We start from the raw sequence: 17,887 nt of genomic DNA on the forward strand, positions 1-17,887 counted from the left end.
TGCCCAATTGGCACTAAGGGGCCTAAAGTGTGCCAAGAAAACATCCCCCACACCATTACACCACCACCACCAGCCTGCACAGTGGTAACAAGGCATGATGGATCCATGTTCTCATTCTGTTTACACCAAATTCTGACTCTACCATCTGAATGTCTCAACAGAAATCGAGACTCATCAGACCAGGCAACATTTTTCCAGTCTTCAACTGTCCAATTTTGGTGAGCTCTTGCAAATTGTAGCCTCTTTTTCCTATTTGTAGTGGAGATGAGTGGTACCCGGTGGGGTCTTCTGCTGTTGTAGCCCATCCGCCTCAAGGTTGTGCGTGTTGTGGCTTCACAAATGCTTTGCTGCATACCTCGGTTGTAACGAGTGGTTATTTCAGGCAAAGTTGCTCTTCTATCAGCTTGAATCAGTCGGCCCATTCTCCTCTGACCTCTAGCATCAACAAGGCATTTTCGCCCACAGGACTGCCACATACTGGATGTTTTTCCCTTTTCACACCATTCTTTGTAAACCCTAGAAATGGTTGTGCGTGAAAATCCCAGTAACTGAGCAGATTGTGAAATACTCAGACCGGCCCGTCTGGCACCAACAACCATGCCACGCTCAAAATTGCTTAAATCACCTTTCTTTCCCATTCTGACATTCAGTTTGGAGTTCAGGAGATTGTCTTGACCAGGACCACACCCCTAAATGCATTGAAGCAACTGCCATGTGATTGGTTGATTAGATAATTGCATTAATGAGAAATTGAACAGGTGTTCCTAATAATCCTTTAGGTGAGTGTATATTATACACACACATACTGTATATGAACTTGTGTGTATACTACGTTTTTATATTTGATTCTTCTGGATTTATTCTGAAGAGGTACTGTCTAGTTACAATATCAACACAAAGCTAGTCGTTTTTATTAACAACTTTAAAACTTGTTGATGTGCATGCCCCCCCAAATTATTTCACATTTACTATATAATCTAGTCAAAAATGGTTAATAATTTTGGCAAATTATGCAGTTGTATAATTTGTCAACATTATGAACAATGAGCATCAACAGATTTAAACTATGAAGGCAGAGAAACATTGCATCCTGTAACAATCTGCAGATGGATAACTTTGCTTTAAAAAGGGGTATTAATACACTTTGGTGTTGTATTTTTACCGTTGATTATTAAAGATTATGATCGTTATGCCCACTCTACATGGGGATAACGACTAATGTGTGCTTAATATGTACATACCGGTAGTCATAAATTACAACATGTGGGCACTTAAGCCGCATCCTTAAGTGAGTGTTGTTTCGCGGTTAAACGCTTCACATGCCGCGATGCCCTCTGTCGGTAGGGAATAGTAAGATGGCCGCCAGAGCACTTCCGGTAGCTTCACCTACTGCTGGCAGTTTAGAATTCTATGAGCAAGAGATCAGTGGGCAAGACTTGTGTTCCAGTTTTACCCAGACAAACTTCATTCGACTTCTACCATCCAGCGCCTGTAAAAACACCTAATGAAATCAGGGAAATAATAATGTCATTATTGAAATAAAATCATTACTGTGTGGAAATTCTCGTAATGTTTATTTACTGTAAGCCAAAAGAGATACAGCTGTTGTGTTTTGTAGAGCCGCAGGAACGTTTAAATATCAAATATCTATCTCGATCAACTTGACACGAGGATAGAGAATAGGCTTTTATCAAACAAAATTAAAAATGTTAGTTTTGTTTCAGAGAACGGAGAGGCCCCGCCTCCGTGTTGCTAGGGTAACGCGTGATGCGTGCTGACGTCAGCAGCGTGAGCTCGTCTCGCAATCGAGTAGTTTGTCTCAGTTTGTTTGTCGGTTCTGATGGAGGTGTCGGTCCCGATTGACCCGCTGTTTCTGGCCTGGAGCTGCTTGAGAAGACGAGAGCTCCAGAGATGCGCCGAAATCTGCTCGAAGATTTTAACGGACAGTCCGTTTGACCAGGTGAAGATGAGGAGAGATTACAGACCATAATCTCATTTATACTGAGACAGACACGTCATCTTTTAATAGAACACGTTTTATCTCGTGCTGACAGTAAACTTGTATATGATAATTTCTATATCTTTTAATCGTGCTCTGATCATATCAGGAATTTTGAACATCAGTTACGTTTATGTGTATATGCCAATATTTAAAATAAAAAATGAAATATTGTCACTCTCTCTATTACTTTACAAGGAACCCGGTCATGTTTCTGAGGTAATTTATGTAGTCTACACTATAATCCCAATATTTGGCGAAATTCCCTATTTATTATTGTAGTGTTTTCTCTTCCCTGCATTAGTGTTTGCTTTCCCTCAGTCAGATGTTTTTGTCCTGCTGTAACACACATGGATTGTATGAAGAGTGTCTCTGTAGCAGATCATGTATATCATGTATGATGCTGTTTGTTTCAGGCGGTGTGGAGCTTGAAGACTCGAGCTCTGACAGAGATGGTGTATGTAGATGAAGTGGAAGTGGACCAGGAGGGAATCGCTGACATGATGTTGGATGAGAGTTCCATCGCACAGGTTGCTCGTGAGTGTATATCACATATACTATGATACATATATTGCCAATATTTCAGTCACTTACAGATGTTTCTCTGTGATATTCTGCACTTGTTTTGGTCTCATTAGGTCCTGGAACATCACTGAGACTTCTAGGAACAAGTCAGGGTGGAGCGCCCACTCCGGCTGTCAGGTTTCTGTTTCTCTTCTTTAACAGAGTGTTTAAAGATGATCCTCTTGGGCTGCACAACTCATTTAAATATATTGCCTGCAAGATAGGGCTGGGTGATATGGCCAAAATTGTTATCACGGTAATCTTTTTCATATTGTTCGATATCGATATTTATCACGATATACGGAAGTTGACGGAAGAAAAGAAGAAAAAAACTCATTCTAAACAGTCAAAATAGTCTCTACAAAACTGCACAGGGGGTCCAGAGATGGCCAAAGCAGGAGTGGTTGTTGCAGTAGGCAAACAGAACAGAGCAGATGTAATCTCTGATTAACCTCTCAAAGCATTTGCTGATGATGGGGGTCAGAGCAACAGGACGCCAGTCATTTAAGCAAGTGATTTTGGCTTGCTTCAGTACAGGCACAATGGTTGATGTTTTAAAGCATGTGGGGACTATAGACAGGGAGAGGGACAGGTTGAAAATGTCCGTAAAAACACCAGCCAGTTGGTTCGCGCACGTTCTGATCTTTAAACGGCCAACTTCAGGATTAAAGCTCATGCTGAGAGACACAACAGACTGATTCATTACAGTACTCCAGTGCTTACCTTTTATCGGAGTTTCCACATTGGATAATGTTTGAATTGGTGGGGGACATCGCTGTTTCTATAGTGAATGACACGTGCGCACCGGATACCGCGAAATAGAGAGGAATACCCTTGCTTGGACGTCTATTTTACACTGAGAAAGCTAACTGAGAAATCTCTGATTGGGAGTGGCAACAGGTGATTGCACTCACTCACTCACTCACTCACACACACACACACACACACACACACACACACACACACACACACACACACACACACACATACATCCAGCCGTCTATCCTTGTTTATCCAATAACTTGTTTGAAACACAAGTCGTGATAATATTTCTGAAGTTAACTTTTTGAATTACTAACGGAGGTTTGGAGCATCATTTGTTTTGAACCAGCAACGGCAGATTCTGATCGGTCGCGTAATAAAGTAGTTCCATGCACAAATGTGTTTTTTTATGACCATCCTCGGTTTATCCTAATTTTGTAAAATTTAGTTCATTGAACTGTTGTATATTAGCAATATCACACTCGTAATGTATATGACCCTAAATCAGCACTGCTATGATTACCTACGACACTCGACCTACGGCCGAATCACAGCAGTGCTGATGTAGGGCCAGATCGCACTCTTGCTCATGTGATATTGCTTAATTAATCATTTGTTTGATTAATGATTGTCAAGTAAGCAATGAGCCTGTTTACATGCACACCAATATGCTAATTACAAAAAAAAAGCAAGACAAAGCAAGAAATCTGCGTTTACTGAGATTTGAAATAATCAAGTTATTCTCTGCTTTTGATTTCAAAACGTGAAGAGGCACACGCACAACACTTGGATAAGCTGGTAAGAATGCTGATTAAGGTGTTTACATGCAACGCAAAATCTACCCGTGTCAACCGGTTTATTCTTAAACTGCTTATGACCTTGCGCCAATAAATTAAAGCTGTTTATTACGTTTACATGGACCCACACATTGTCAGCTTATTAATTAGAGCTGTGTACCAGCAAGAATCTGACGAATCAATACGTATCGCGATACAGGGTTTAATTTTAGGAAAGCTGTCATAAAGAAAACACCACCATATGCACACCTGAGCAAAAAAAGATTTTAATTTTATTTGATCTGCATCAGTCACTGTAACATTCATCGTCATGGAAATACTTTTTGTGCAATCTGAGCAAAGGGGGAAAAAATGTAATGCTTGCAAGATTCTTTAGTTAAGGTAAATACATTTATTTAAAAAAATGTAAACATTTATAAACAGACTGATGACAGAAGGTTCACAGTGTAACAGTTTACAATAGAAACATACAACGTCAGAACTTTATTGTGATCTGATCAAAAGAATTACATCCGCTTAATGTCAATGAAAAATAAAGTACTTGCAGGATTCCTAAAGAACACAAACAAATGTAAACAATAAAATAAATATAAATATTCTCAGGTCCTTTTTACTTGGACTTCACAGTTTTTTCAGTTTGTTTGTATTCATGTCAGTCTTTATTTTTTAATGTCAAGGTTTTTCTGGAGGAAGATAAGTTTGTCAACATGCTCAGATTTCAGGGCACTTCTATGTGCAGTAACGATGTCTCCTGCAGTTTAGAGGACACTCTCTGCAGAAACGCTTGTGCCAGGAATGCACAGGAAACGCTTTGCTAGTCTGGATAGCTCAGAGTATCATGTTCATGTTCTTTTCACCAACTGAGTGGGTTTTCTGGGAGTGGCAAAGGTTTTTCCTCTCTAAACCTCTTAATCTCAGCTGCAGCAGCATCATGTGCAGATTTTGGTGACATGTAGTCTTCAGAAGTGGCAAATACCGTTCCAAGCAAGTCAGCCAAAGCACATGATCTCCTTGGTCTCTTCATTGGTAGCAGGGAGGAGGAGGCAGGGCCATCCTCATAGTTAGGTAGGTGATCATCAACATCCTTTGACTGGTCAGTCTCCTGTACAGGACAGTATACCTCCTCTTGCTACTGAAAAACTTCAAAGCATCAAATCAAACATTATTTTGTTACAGTAAATTGGCATTAACTGTCACAACACATAATCTGAAACCAAATTCATCCTATTGTATATTTTTAATTTGTAAATAATTATCAAATTACAAAGTACAACTATTAAACTAAATTAACATCAATGAACATTTGTATTTATTTTTATTAACCGATCTACTTAAAAACTTGAATGTATGTAATAAAAACATAGCCTCATTTATTAATGTATTTATTTACATTCTGTTGCTTCTTTATGGTAGCCACCACAACATCAGTCATTTTGGAGTAGGTCTCTTTGATCTCTGTTTCAGAGAGAAAGGGTAGATCCTTAAACCTAGGATCAAGAGCTGATGCCATGCACGGTGTCTCCCTCTCATTGGCATATCTCTTTCCCAGATCTTGTGCTATAGCAGCCTTGATGTCCTTCACTTTCTTTGTATCATTCAGGCTTTCTCCTGTGCCCATGACAAGCTGGAATAAAGTGGGCAATGACAGAAAGAGTGGGCATGCTCTTTTACCCATTAAGCATTGCTTCAATGCCTTGAGCACTTCCTCTGCACATGTGATGTCAGTCTTGTTCACTGTAAAGACTAATCCTAATCCTTTACACACTTCCTGACCTCTGTTAAAAGGAGTGCTGCATAGATTGCTGGTTGTTGTTCTAAAAATCATGTCATAAGAGCCATTCCACCTTGTGACAATGTCCGTGATTAACCAGTGTTTTGGTAACTGGAGCAGGTCTTGTTTGTGTTTTAGCTGTGGCGCTACACCGGAAAAAGTTTGTAACATGGGATGGTATTGTGTAGCGAGGCTCCAGTGTTTTCACCATATTACGGAAGCCTTCATTCTCTACAACACTGAGAGGGCACATATCTTTGCAAATGAAATGAAGTATTGATTGAGTAATTTTGGTTGCATGTGTTGAGGTCGGTGGTAGCTTTAATATGTGAACTTGATCCAGAGTGCATAGAAGGGGATCCACTCTTTTAACGTTAGCTGTTTGCTGCTGTTGTTCTGTTAGCTGTACATCAGAATGGTGACTCGTTATGTGTACTCTCAGATTTGTCATGTTCCCCGAATATTTGACATTGTCATTGCACATTTTACACACCACATGACTGTTGTCAATCTTTTTTGTGCCTTCTCTATAATGAAAGCCGAAATGACTCCACACTTCAGCTTTGTACACCGCGGCGGGAGCTGGAACAATTCATTCGTCTTCCATTACTACTGAACTATGTTTGCTAACGCTAACATTAGGGGTGTGCCCTTACGCTACTTCCTGTCACAGTTTACGTTCAGAGATAACAAGACTGCATCTAGTATTCAGGGTATAAACCCAAATGAAACCACTGCCATGAATCTTGTATGAAAAAAACATTACAGCGTTTTTGAGAATCGATACAGTATCGCCAAACATAATATTGTGCTACTCGCGTTTATCAATATTTTCTTACACCCCTATTATTAATCATAACCGGTTAGGGCACCTATGTCAACATGTTTAATTTCTGCACAAATGTGTTCAGTAATCATGCTGGCAGGCGGTGAAAAGACTGTCTATGCCAGGGGTGTTCAATTAAAGTTCCAGAAGGTCCGGTCTCGACATTTCCGTCCTTCCAAAGGTCCGAACAATAATAACTTTTTTCATTGCCATACTGACTTGTGACAATGTGTATGAAATGCAAATTTTTTGAATAGGTGTTATAATTTTCCAAGTTGGCAGCAATAGTACTTGTAAAATAGTGTATAAATACTAAAGAGTTATAAAAGTCTCTTAAAAACTAGGCAAGTATGAGCGCTTTGGGGGCCTAGAAACAGTCAAAATAAATTCAGTATGGGGGCATAGGAGGCCTTGTGACTGAGGAAAGATACTGTATGGGGCTTCAAGGGTAACCCCTGAGAGAAAATGTAGGTAATGTAGAAGTCTTAATGAACCATTTTTATATTTTCCTTAAAATTTGAATCTACCAAAAAGAAACAATGTACATCAAAATAGTGCAGTTTAAAAATACTGTTTGCTATAGTTAAGTATAAATAGGCTGACTATCAAATAAAGGAAATGTTTTTCATCTTAAGTGGAGAACTCATAATTTTTAACGTTTTGTTTGTCTTTCTCACCATACAACCCCACAGCCACCACCATTGTGTCCTTGAGCAAGGCATTTAACTCCAGGTTGTTCCGGGGGGATTGTCCCTGTAATAATTGCACTGTAAGTCGCTTTGGATAAAAGCGTCTGCCAAATGCATAAATGTAAATAGTGCTGAAAGATCAGTGCTATCTACGCCCCGGAGCATGTGCTCTGTACACGGCCCCGTTGTTTTGTTGCTCTGCTAACCTAAATTGTAAAAATGTTGAGATGGGGCAACCGTTGTCCAGATGGAACCAATCTGGGGTCCAGACCCGGACTGCGGTCTGCTAATTGGTGACCACCGGTCTATACATACATCTATACTGCCACTAGAGGGCGCACTTCCGCTTGCGTGCTGCATGTCTCGTCCTCTCCAAAACTCAAAGAGCATGTAATCATGGAGTGTTTCTCTTTAAATGAACATTACCTTTACTGCATAAACCGTGATAGTGTGTTAAAGTACAACTTGACGTGAGCTCTATCCACGAAAGCATGAGGTACATTCACCATAACTAGTGTAGAGGTATGTTATTAACTGTATTCACAGCATTCTGGCTGGTCACTAGTGTGTTCTGGTTGGTTGCTAGGGTGTTGCTAGGTGGTTACAAGGGTGTTCTGGGTGGTCAATAATGTGTTGCTCGGTGGTTGCTAGGCAGCTGCTAAAGTGTTCTGGGTGATTTGCTAGGGGGTTAGGGCAGCCCAGCAGGACATTTCATAATTATATAAGAGAAGAGTTGAATTAATGATTAAAAGACACTCATCTACAAATGTGTAAATTTAGTTTAGTTAATGTAAGTCCACAGAATCAGTTTTGAATATGAATATCTTGTGGTTTATGACTTTCACTATATTTGTATCAATGTATTAATTTCACTAGTGTTCATAAGAGTCTTTATGACAATAATGGTCTACACGGCTCCTCATCATTTTGGGTCAGCTTAAAGAGGTCTGAGTTCGGTTCTTTTAAAGGTGACTCAAGTGTGAACACCCTTAATGAGAACTCTCTGCATAACATGACTTCAATCACAAAATCTGTGAAAATAATTACAATGTGATTTTTGACCTAATTCTGCAGCTCTTTTATGTTATGTAAATTGTTCATATAAGAGTTAATGAGGTTTACACTAGCTTGTTGAAACATTTCATTGTTTTTATTCTAGACCAATGACTCAGTCCGGACGTCCCATCACAGGGTTTGTGAGACCTAGCACACTGTCTGGTAGACCCGAAACTATGGAGCAGGCGATTCGAACCCCACGAACAGCGAGCACAGCCCGCCCAGTCACCAGTGCTTCTGGGAGATTCGTCAGATTGGGAACGGTACGAGTTATTAGCCAAATAAAGCTCATTAAACTACATTAAACTACAGTCGTTTTTCATTTTTTTAATTTCCTTTAACCAGGAAGGTCCCATTGAGATAATGCAATTCTTCCAGGGAGTCCTGGTCAAGATGGCAGCACATATTAGTTTCACAATAAACTTAAAAAGATAACAAATACTACAAATACACATACAAAAAAACGCATACAGTTGATATATACAATCAGATCAATAAAAACAATTACAAGTTTCCTTTAAAACAGTTTGCAAAAAACCTTAGAAGTGCAAAAAGGGGGAAGTATATCTAAATCGATTACATTTCGCAATTCATTCCATGCCCAAGGAGCATAAAAGAAAAAGCCGTTTCACCAAATTCAGAATGTACCCTTGGGACTTTCAGCCAAATTTGTGTTTTAGATCTTGTGCAGTAACTATTTGTTCGATAGACTAAAAGATTAGAAACATAATGGTGTAGGTTACCTAAAAGTACCTTGGCAATAAATAAAAACATATGCAATTTTCTCCTGTGATAGAAGAATGACCAAGCTAATGATTCATACAAAATAGTTTTCTTACACTGTTGTCTTTACTGTTCTCAGTTTGACTTGTAAAATATTTGCAACAATGACATGTTGATTTTGTTGTCATCTCAGGCCTCCATGCTAACAAATCCAGACGGACCCTTCATAAACCTTTCTAGGTTAAATTTGGCAAAGTATGCCAAGATGCCAAATTTATCAAAGGTACTGGGAACTTAGGTCTAAATCTTGATGATTGTCAAAGATATAATTTCTTTTAATTAGGATCTAATTTAATGATCTATGATCTAATTTTGTTTAACACACAAACATCAAGCCTAAATGTCAGTGTATGTATGAAATCCTCCCTAAGATTTGCTTCTTATACTCTCTTACTCCAGACCTTGTTTGAATACATCTTTCTTCATGAAAATGATGTAAAAAATGTAAGTATTTCTCCCTTTTGCTCTGATTAATTCTCTGTTTGCCATGTATCAGACATGATATTTTCCATGTTGCTGATTTCCAGGCATTAGATCTCGCTGCTTTGGCTACAGAGCATGCTCAGTTCAAAGACTGGTGGTGGAAAGTTCAGCTGGGGAAATGTTATTACAGGTGAGCACACTTACTGATGTCATTTCAGAGAAACAACTCAAGCAACGCTTGTTGTTACATGCATTTGAATTGTCTATTTTAAAATGCGTGAAACTACTTAATGTACTGGACTTTGCCAAAATGATTGACGAGAGGGCTTGTCCGGAAGTCGTGACGGATGTTTCTTTTTGATAACCAAAACCGGAAATGTGTGTCCAGATGTTTTGACAGGAAGATTGTTTGAGAGATAACGATACACCTAATGTTTTGACAGGTGTTTATGTCCGATAACAATAACCAGATCTCTGACCGTAGTTTGACCTTTGGCTGCCAGGATGTCTGGTTGTGGTGACAGGAAGTCTGTTTTAACTGTCCCATGGTTGACCTTTGGTTTGACAGATGTTTTAAGTGATTAAGTTTTGTCAAGTGTGCGGTTTAAAATGAGTGTCTTTCTGACTTTGAATGACTGTCCACATTCAGAACACTATTCTGAACGTTGCTGAAATGACTGAAGATTGGCTTTTACTTTCAAAGAGAGTGTGAGGTCCAAGTTTGAGCAAATTTCTCCACAATCCTTCTGACAGGATCAAGTATCAATTTAATTTATCCTGTAATCGTCTGTGCCTGTACGATTTTGAGCGAACAAATTGTGAAGTGAAACTGTACAACATGGATGTGGGGTATGTGTGGGACGAAGACTCTTACTTGTTTTTCACAGAAAAAGACTGGAACGTGTTCTACAATAAAGTCTGGACAGATCTAAATGATCACAGAGATGACCCGCTATTCATCGGAGAATAACCCTAGGTATTGTGTGGTCAGCGACCATACCTGAAAGAAGCCGGAGGATTACGTCTACATATTCATCTGCAAGAGTAAGTCGGGCCTCGGTGAGCACCTATGTTCAATATCTGAGACCCAGCACAACGAGTGGTTTCCAAAGACATTTTTATTGCATTATCGTTATCTCTCAAACAGTCTTCCTGTCAAAACATCTGGTCATTCAACCATCAAACACACATCTGGACACACATTTCCGGTTTTGGTTATCAAAAAGAAACATCCGTCACGTCTTCCGGACAAGCCCCATCGTCAGTTATTTTGAAAAGTCCAATACATTAAGTACTTGTGAGTAGTTATTTATCATTTACAGTAGAGGCTTTGTATTTGCAGGCTCGGTTTGCATCGTGAAGCTGAGAAACAATTCAGATCCGCTCTCAGTCATCAGGAGTTTGTTGATACTTACCTGTACCTCGCAAAGGTAACATCACTATTCATGACTTACACGTGTCCAAACCAGATGAGACACAATTAGATTCCAGCAAAAAGCAATTGGTCTGTCCACACTGGATGCTATGCGACACTCCTACACTTAAATGACTAATAAAATCAGAACGGTGTTTATGGCACGTAATTTATCCTTTTCTCACTGAAGCTGTGTATGGACACCCTGTCTATGGCAAGCTCTGAGGGGATAAATACACAATCACACACATCCACTGGGTGAAGTTACTCATTAATCGTATCCTGATCATTTCTATTGTTAATGTTCACGTGGTACTCCTGTTGCTATTTCGGCGAGCTTCATGTGACGGGGAGTTACTATGCACCCCTCTACATATGTGACTGAAATATGTCTGTTATTAGCCACTTGCAAATTAATATTAACACTTCACTTGCCAGCGATTGAGTCGTGTAGTGTCAGCACGAGATCCTTTTACTGAATAAAAAGCAAGCAATTAAGATGCTGGATTCAGCCTCGTCATTCCCAGCATGCTGTGTCTCGTGAACATGCAGGAGAATGCATTTTTATCTCATTCAGTTGAATCAGAGATCTTGTGTGTAGTACTGAGATAATAGCCTTTGCAGTTCTATTATTGGAGAGAGCGTAACAGCTATAATGGTGAACTAGCATTTATGACAGTTTGCTGATGCTATACAAATGAATGAAGACAGCCGTAAACTGACCTTCCGGTCGTAAAATCATCCATGAGTTCTTTTATAAAACCGCAATTTGATCATATTAAACTCCACACAGTTCATTACAAAAGGATTATTTAGTGTAAAACATGTTGAAGATTAGCGGACTAGCGGTTAATTCATTAAATGATGAGCTGTTTTCTCACAAGTCATTTATTCTATGTTGTGAAGCATCTCCTCCAAAGACATCCATTCAAAAAGAATGACCTCTTGTCTCCTTGCCAGTATACTGCCCATAGAACATCTATGGAATGGCCTCATTATGCTAATCTATCCTAACTTTGTTGGCTTCCCTATCAGAAAGGCTTTGATTGAACTCTGAACGTCTCATGGAACTGCACCGCGGACGACGTCACCATAGAAACTCTCTCACGATCACGTGCAGATGAACCGCTTCTCAATCTCAAGTGCCCTGATGTGCACACTGAACACAAAGCGCTCCAGTTTAAATTTTATTTAATGACCCATGTAATGGTAAATGTCTTTCTTCATGAGAAATAAGGGCCTGTGAGTTAATCGGAGCCTTGAATTCGGCCTGAAATCAAAACTGACCCCATTTATTTTTTTAATGCATGTTACTAGTCCTATAGTGAACGAATCATACATGCATGTATCCAGGGTCGGGAGAGTTACTTTTGAAATGTATTCCACTACAGATTACAGAATACATGCTGTAAAATGTCATTTGTAACGTATTTCGTTAGATAACTCAAATTCAGTAACATATCTTAAATACTTTGGATTACTTCTTCAGCACTGGTAGATTTTTTCACTTGTTTTGACTATAAAAACTCAAAATATACATGTTAAAAATACATTCTCTGAAAAACCCCAATATCTGATGCATTGTTGTTTCTAAAACAAGATTAATCAAATTGATTTTTAGATATTTTTACAGTAAAACAATAAAAAATTATTATCAAGAATATGATTTTTGCCCTAATATCAAAGGTCTTACAAGAAATAAAGAAATTATTATCCAACGTGAATTTTCTTGATAATAAATATGATCGTGTCTGGTCACATGTGCATGTAAAATGGCTAGAAATAGCATTTAAGTTTAGCATAAAGCTGACAATTTACACAGGTTTATTTCTATTTCTTCTGCTCCAAACTTCAATCTTACTGTGCGTGTGAGTGAGTGAGTGAGTGAGTGAGTGAGTATGAGTGCGTGCAAGTGCGAGTTAGGGTGTTAGTGCAAGAGAGTGTGAGTGAGAGTGAGAGAGTGTGTGCACGTGTGTGTGTGTGCGAGTGCGTGCGTGAGTGAGTGTGTGGAGTGGTGGAGGCGTAGTGGGCTAAAGCACAGAACTGGTAATCAGAAGGTTGCTGGTTCGATTCCCACAGCCACCACCATTGTGTCCTTGAGTAAGACACTTAACTCCATGTTCCTCCGTGGGGATTGTCCCTGTAATAAGTGCACTGTAAGTCGCTTTGGATAAAAGTGTCTGCCAAATGCATAAATGTAAATGTAGTGTGTGTGTGTGAGTGCATGAGTGTGTGTGTGTGAGACAGACCTCTGACTGTAAAGCGAGAGATCTCAATACAATAGTTGGTGGGAGTGACACCATCAGGCAAAATCAAGTTATTCAGAACGGGTTAGTGAGACGGTATGTAGTTTAATACATAGACGATGCTCACTCAGAATCTTGTATCTTGTCACTACACGCTAGCGATTTCACCATTACATTTATCTCACATATCCTATCTGTATTTATATCTAAGCATATGGTGCTGCATAATAACTCGACCCCGAATCTTTCTCAGTTTCTCTTTGTGTGGTTTATTAATATACGGCTGGACAGATCTATTTCCAGTAGAGACTACCGAACAAAATTATTCAGAAGCTTTTATACATTATTCCATACTTTACTCCCATAATACTTGTTTACTTAATTGTGATTGGTTCCAAGTCTATTGAAAAAGTTAAAAGTTGCTGTCTAAGCAGATGATGAATTAGACAATTTTTTAGTTAAATGCCAATATATTAAAATTGTTGTAAATTCAGCTGTGGCTGCTCTCTGTTCCCCACGTTCACAGACATTCTTGTTTCATAGAGTAAGACAAATTATTTTTAACATCCTGCTTTCTCATATTGTCTACACATGCTTAAACCCCCAAACATCTATCATACTGGTTAGGACAAAAACTCTGATAAACATGGAAAAGAAGCATCTGGTTTAGACACAGTGTTACAGTCATTGCTGTATGGTAAGAACTCTTCATCTATGTTCTTGTTGCAGGTTTATCAGCGTCTCGACCAGCCCATCACCTCTCTGAACCTTTTTAAACAAGGTCTGGATCACTTCCCAGGGGAGGTCACCCTGCTCACAGGAATCGCACGCATCCATGAGGTATTTGTGATTTTTAGTGTCTGTTCATTGTTTTTTGTGTAATGTGACATTTACACTCACTTTGTCTCTGCAGGAAATGAATAACATGACCTCAGCCACAGAATACTACAAAGAAGTCTTAAAACAGGACAACACACATGTGGAGGCCATCGCCTGTATTGGCAGCAATCATTTTTACACGGACCAGCCAGAGATCGCCCTGCGCTTCTACAGGTACATTAACATTTTACAAAGTCAATGTCATGACATACTTCATCACTGTTCTACCTCGATGATTATTCTTCTCTCTCTCTCTGTTAGGCGTTTGCTGCAGATGGGGGTGTTCAACTGTCAGCTGTATAATAATCTGGGATTGTGCTGTTTTTATGCGCAGCAGTACGATATGACCCTGTCCTCTTTTGAGAGAGCGTTAGCGCTCGTGTCTAGTGATGATGAACAGGCTGATATCTGGTATAATCTGGGACATGTTGCAGTGGTGAGGAAAAGCTCTTTACCTTTCTGGAATCTATGTGTCACACATCTTTTAGGTCAAATCTATTCAGCCAAGCACACACTACAAGACTCGACACACAGCACATATTTAAACACTCATGGGGGAAATCACTAAGAATGAGTTGCGGTCAGTAAAAGTGTTGTTTATTTGCACATGCTGTCTCCGATCCACTAAAGGAATTATGCAAGTCAGGAAACTGTGCTGAACGCAATTTGAACACCTCAATTCCCGATCATGCGGCCGGTTGTGATGATCTGAACTGGACAACATCACTGTGAATCATCTCTTTAACATGCCCAAAGTTACACTTGTCTGCACATCTGGATATGTGCAGGTTATAACGCTCTTCTCCATCATTTAATCAGTATTTGATGAATTACTGCTGATATGATCGAGAGAAAATGTACATAAACATCTCTTTTAAATTCAGTTTACCGCCTGCTTTCAGTGGGCTCTTATAGCACAATGTTGAAAGTGACTGAATTAAAATACGGCGTGACGTTATTTCAGTTCTGATTTCTGGATTGTGTAAGGTTTACTATGTAAATGAAGACGCTATAAGAGGTTTTTGCCCTTAAGGAACACGTTTAGTCAATTTGCTCCTGACTTTATTACTCGATATCTCAATACATTGTCTAATTTGGAAATGAGTTTGACAGATTCATGAAAAAGACGCTTTTCGAAACCTTTTGCAAATCAAACTTTTAATGGTGCATGAAAATGCAGGAACATTTTTCACAATGTATAACAATTAATAACGAATGAATATTTATCCCTATTTTGCTGAAGACTTTCTGTGAATTTTCTAGAGTTTGTAATAAAGTATTAATGGACTGGGGAAATATGTAAATAATTTATTAGATGTTAGCATTGTGCTCAAGTATAAGTGTTTGAGAAAGCCATATTCAAAGCATTCTGGGGTTTTCTGGTTATCTGTCATTCACAGGGCATTGGTGACTCAACTCTGGCTTACCAGTGCTTTAAACTGACTTTGGCTTTTAACAACAATCACGGTGAGGCTTACAATAATTTAGCTGTACTGGAGATACGGAAAGGCCGTATTGAGCAGGTGAGTTAGTGAACCCTCAAACATCAGCCATCTAGAAAGACACGTTTAACTGCGTATGAACGGCTTTGTGTTATTACACTCATATCATCTTTTTCTTCTACACACACTCATGCAAATATTGCAGCGCCATCCACTTAACTTCCAGACATTCAAACTTTATTTTGTACATACTTTCGGTCTTAGATGTGCTATGATTTTTTAATTTTCTTTTATTGTTACACTTTAGGAAATGTAAAATGAAAACTCTCCCTTTGAAAGTCTGTCAGCGATGATGTCATAATGTCCTGTCTGCTTTAATTCGATTTGAACATTTAAAGCTAATCTAGTTATATATGAAATACCATTAATCCAGATGTTGTGGGCACATTGTTACTATAAACATTTATATACTTTGTTTTGGCCACAATACACTTCAAATGTAGTCTGACTCAAATAATATTCTGTACACACAAAGAACTGTGTCCTACAGTCTGATTCCTGTGCCTATAATAAATATATGTAATATTAAATTTAATAAATGTATATTTTTCAATAAATGTACTAAAATGTTCTTTAAATATATTGCAGTAGTGATAGAAATGAGTTTAGCGATTGACGTCTTGTTTTGGCACAGGCGAAAGCTTTTCTGCAGACTTCTTCTTCATTGTCTCCTCACATGTACGAGCCACACTTTAATTTCGCCACACTTTCTGATAAGGTACGACTCTCTACACTGATGTAATAATATTATTCTGTATTTGTTATGGTTTTGTTTTCATGGTTGATTTTTGATCTGTACTTGAACATATTTTACTCATTATAATCATACAAATAAAGTGTTTTCAAGCCTAATTTAACAGTTTCAAAATATGCTTTGGGAATTTCTTTCTGAAACTGATGTTTGTTTGTGGCTTGAAGGTTGGTGATCTTCAGAGTAGCTACATGGCCGCTCAGAAGTCTGAAGATGCTTTTCCTGAACATGTGGACACTCAGCAGATCCTGAAAAACCTCCGGCAGCATTTCGCAACATTATAAGCTGTCACCTAACTCTTTAATTACCTAATTACCCAACTGTCCCATCGCTGTGAGAATGGTAGAGACAATTAAAATGGCCTGTAGGAGGTTTGTAGCTAAGTTCATGCTATCTCTTTAGCAGTTAAAAGTTTGATCTATAGCTCATACATGTACAAACACACACATATATATATATATATATATATGGAATAATAGATTTAGAGCTAATCGTTTTAGTTCTCTAATAAAATCTACAGTTTCAAACAAAATCAGAGACATTTTTTAATGAACACAGAAAACATCTTTGTATTTTGGTACATAAGGGGTGGGGAACCTTTTTCCCATCAAGGGCCATTGGGGTATTTACAAAATGATCCGTGGGCCATAAAATTTCTGATTGTGGGTTGAAATAAACACATTCCATGACATGCTCATGCACCAAGAAACACTGAAATGTCTGTCTATTTTACAATATTTTGTGTTATCATTTAACAATTAATTAATATATTATATTGATATTGAATGAACTGTTAATTGAATTAAGGGCATTTTATTTATCTATTCATTTTGCGGGCCTTATACTGTCCTGAGGCCTGATGTTCCCCACCTCTGCCGTACATGGTAAACAATGTTTTAGTTGAAGCTGAAGTGTGAAAATTATTGTTCTCAAACAGGTTTCCTGATAACAGTGGTGGAAAGAGTGCTGTAAAAATTTCCTTAAAAAATAATTCACTTGAGTACATAAGTAAATTGATGAAAAACTACAAGTAATAACTTTACAAATGTATTTTATGAAAATTATATATAGTATAAACAGTACTTTTCCATTTTGTTTTTGAAAGAAACTAATGATTTCACCAAGCATGCTTTACATTGATAAAATATACTGCCACAAACATTGGTAATGTTGCAAATTATTATTACTGTTTGAAATATTTTATATTTTTATTTATTTTTTATTTATAGTACAATTAGATTTTCAGCAGTTATTACTCCATTCTACTAAGAAAATAAGGTGCCACCTAATCTTTTTTTCTGAAATTAACATTTTTTATTAATTCACATATTTGAACATGGGAAAAACAAAACATATATACACAGAATCAACGTCAAGTTCATCCTGGATTAACTGCAGAAGTTCATATAGATGCAATTGTCCTTG

The 17,887-nt window shown here is 38.3% G+C and overlaps 1 protein-coding gene across 2 annotated transcripts; it reads left to right on the forward strand.

Annotated features, from left to right (window-relative positions):
• The first annotated feature begins 1,799 nt into the window (after positions 1 to 1,799).
• Positions 1,800 to 17,612, forward strand: ttc8 (tetratricopeptide repeat domain 8). Of its 2 annotated transcripts, XM_052153175.1 has the most exons (15): positions 1,800 to 1,960; positions 2,198 to 2,218; positions 2,416 to 2,536; positions 2,638 to 2,701; positions 8,568 to 8,727; positions 9,381 to 9,470; positions 9,647 to 9,691; positions 9,775 to 9,860; positions 11,013 to 11,100; positions 14,060 to 14,170; positions 14,244 to 14,383; positions 14,471 to 14,645; positions 15,610 to 15,732; positions 16,346 to 16,429; positions 16,630 to 17,612. In XM_052153175.1, exons 1-15 carry the CDS (start codon positions 1,841 to 1,843, stop codon positions 16,744 to 16,746), a joined length of 1,545 nt encoding a protein of 514 aa, XP_052009135.1. In that variant the 5' UTR covers positions 1,800 to 1,840; the 3' UTR covers positions 16,747 to 17,612. The 2 variants fall into 2 exon arrangements, with proteins under 2 accessions (XP_052009135.1, XP_052009136.1); XM_052153176.1 differs by lacking the exon at positions 2,198 to 2,218.
• The last annotated feature ends 275 nt before the right edge of the window (positions 17,613 to 17,887 follow it).

This window comes from Xyrauchen texanus, chromosome 22, assembly GCF_025860055.1.
Source record: "Xyrauchen texanus isolate HMW12.3.18 chromosome 22, RBS_HiC_50CHRs, whole genome shotgun sequence".
Taxonomy (NCBI): Eukaryota; Metazoa; Chordata; class Actinopteri; order Cypriniformes; family Catostomidae; genus Xyrauchen; species Xyrauchen texanus.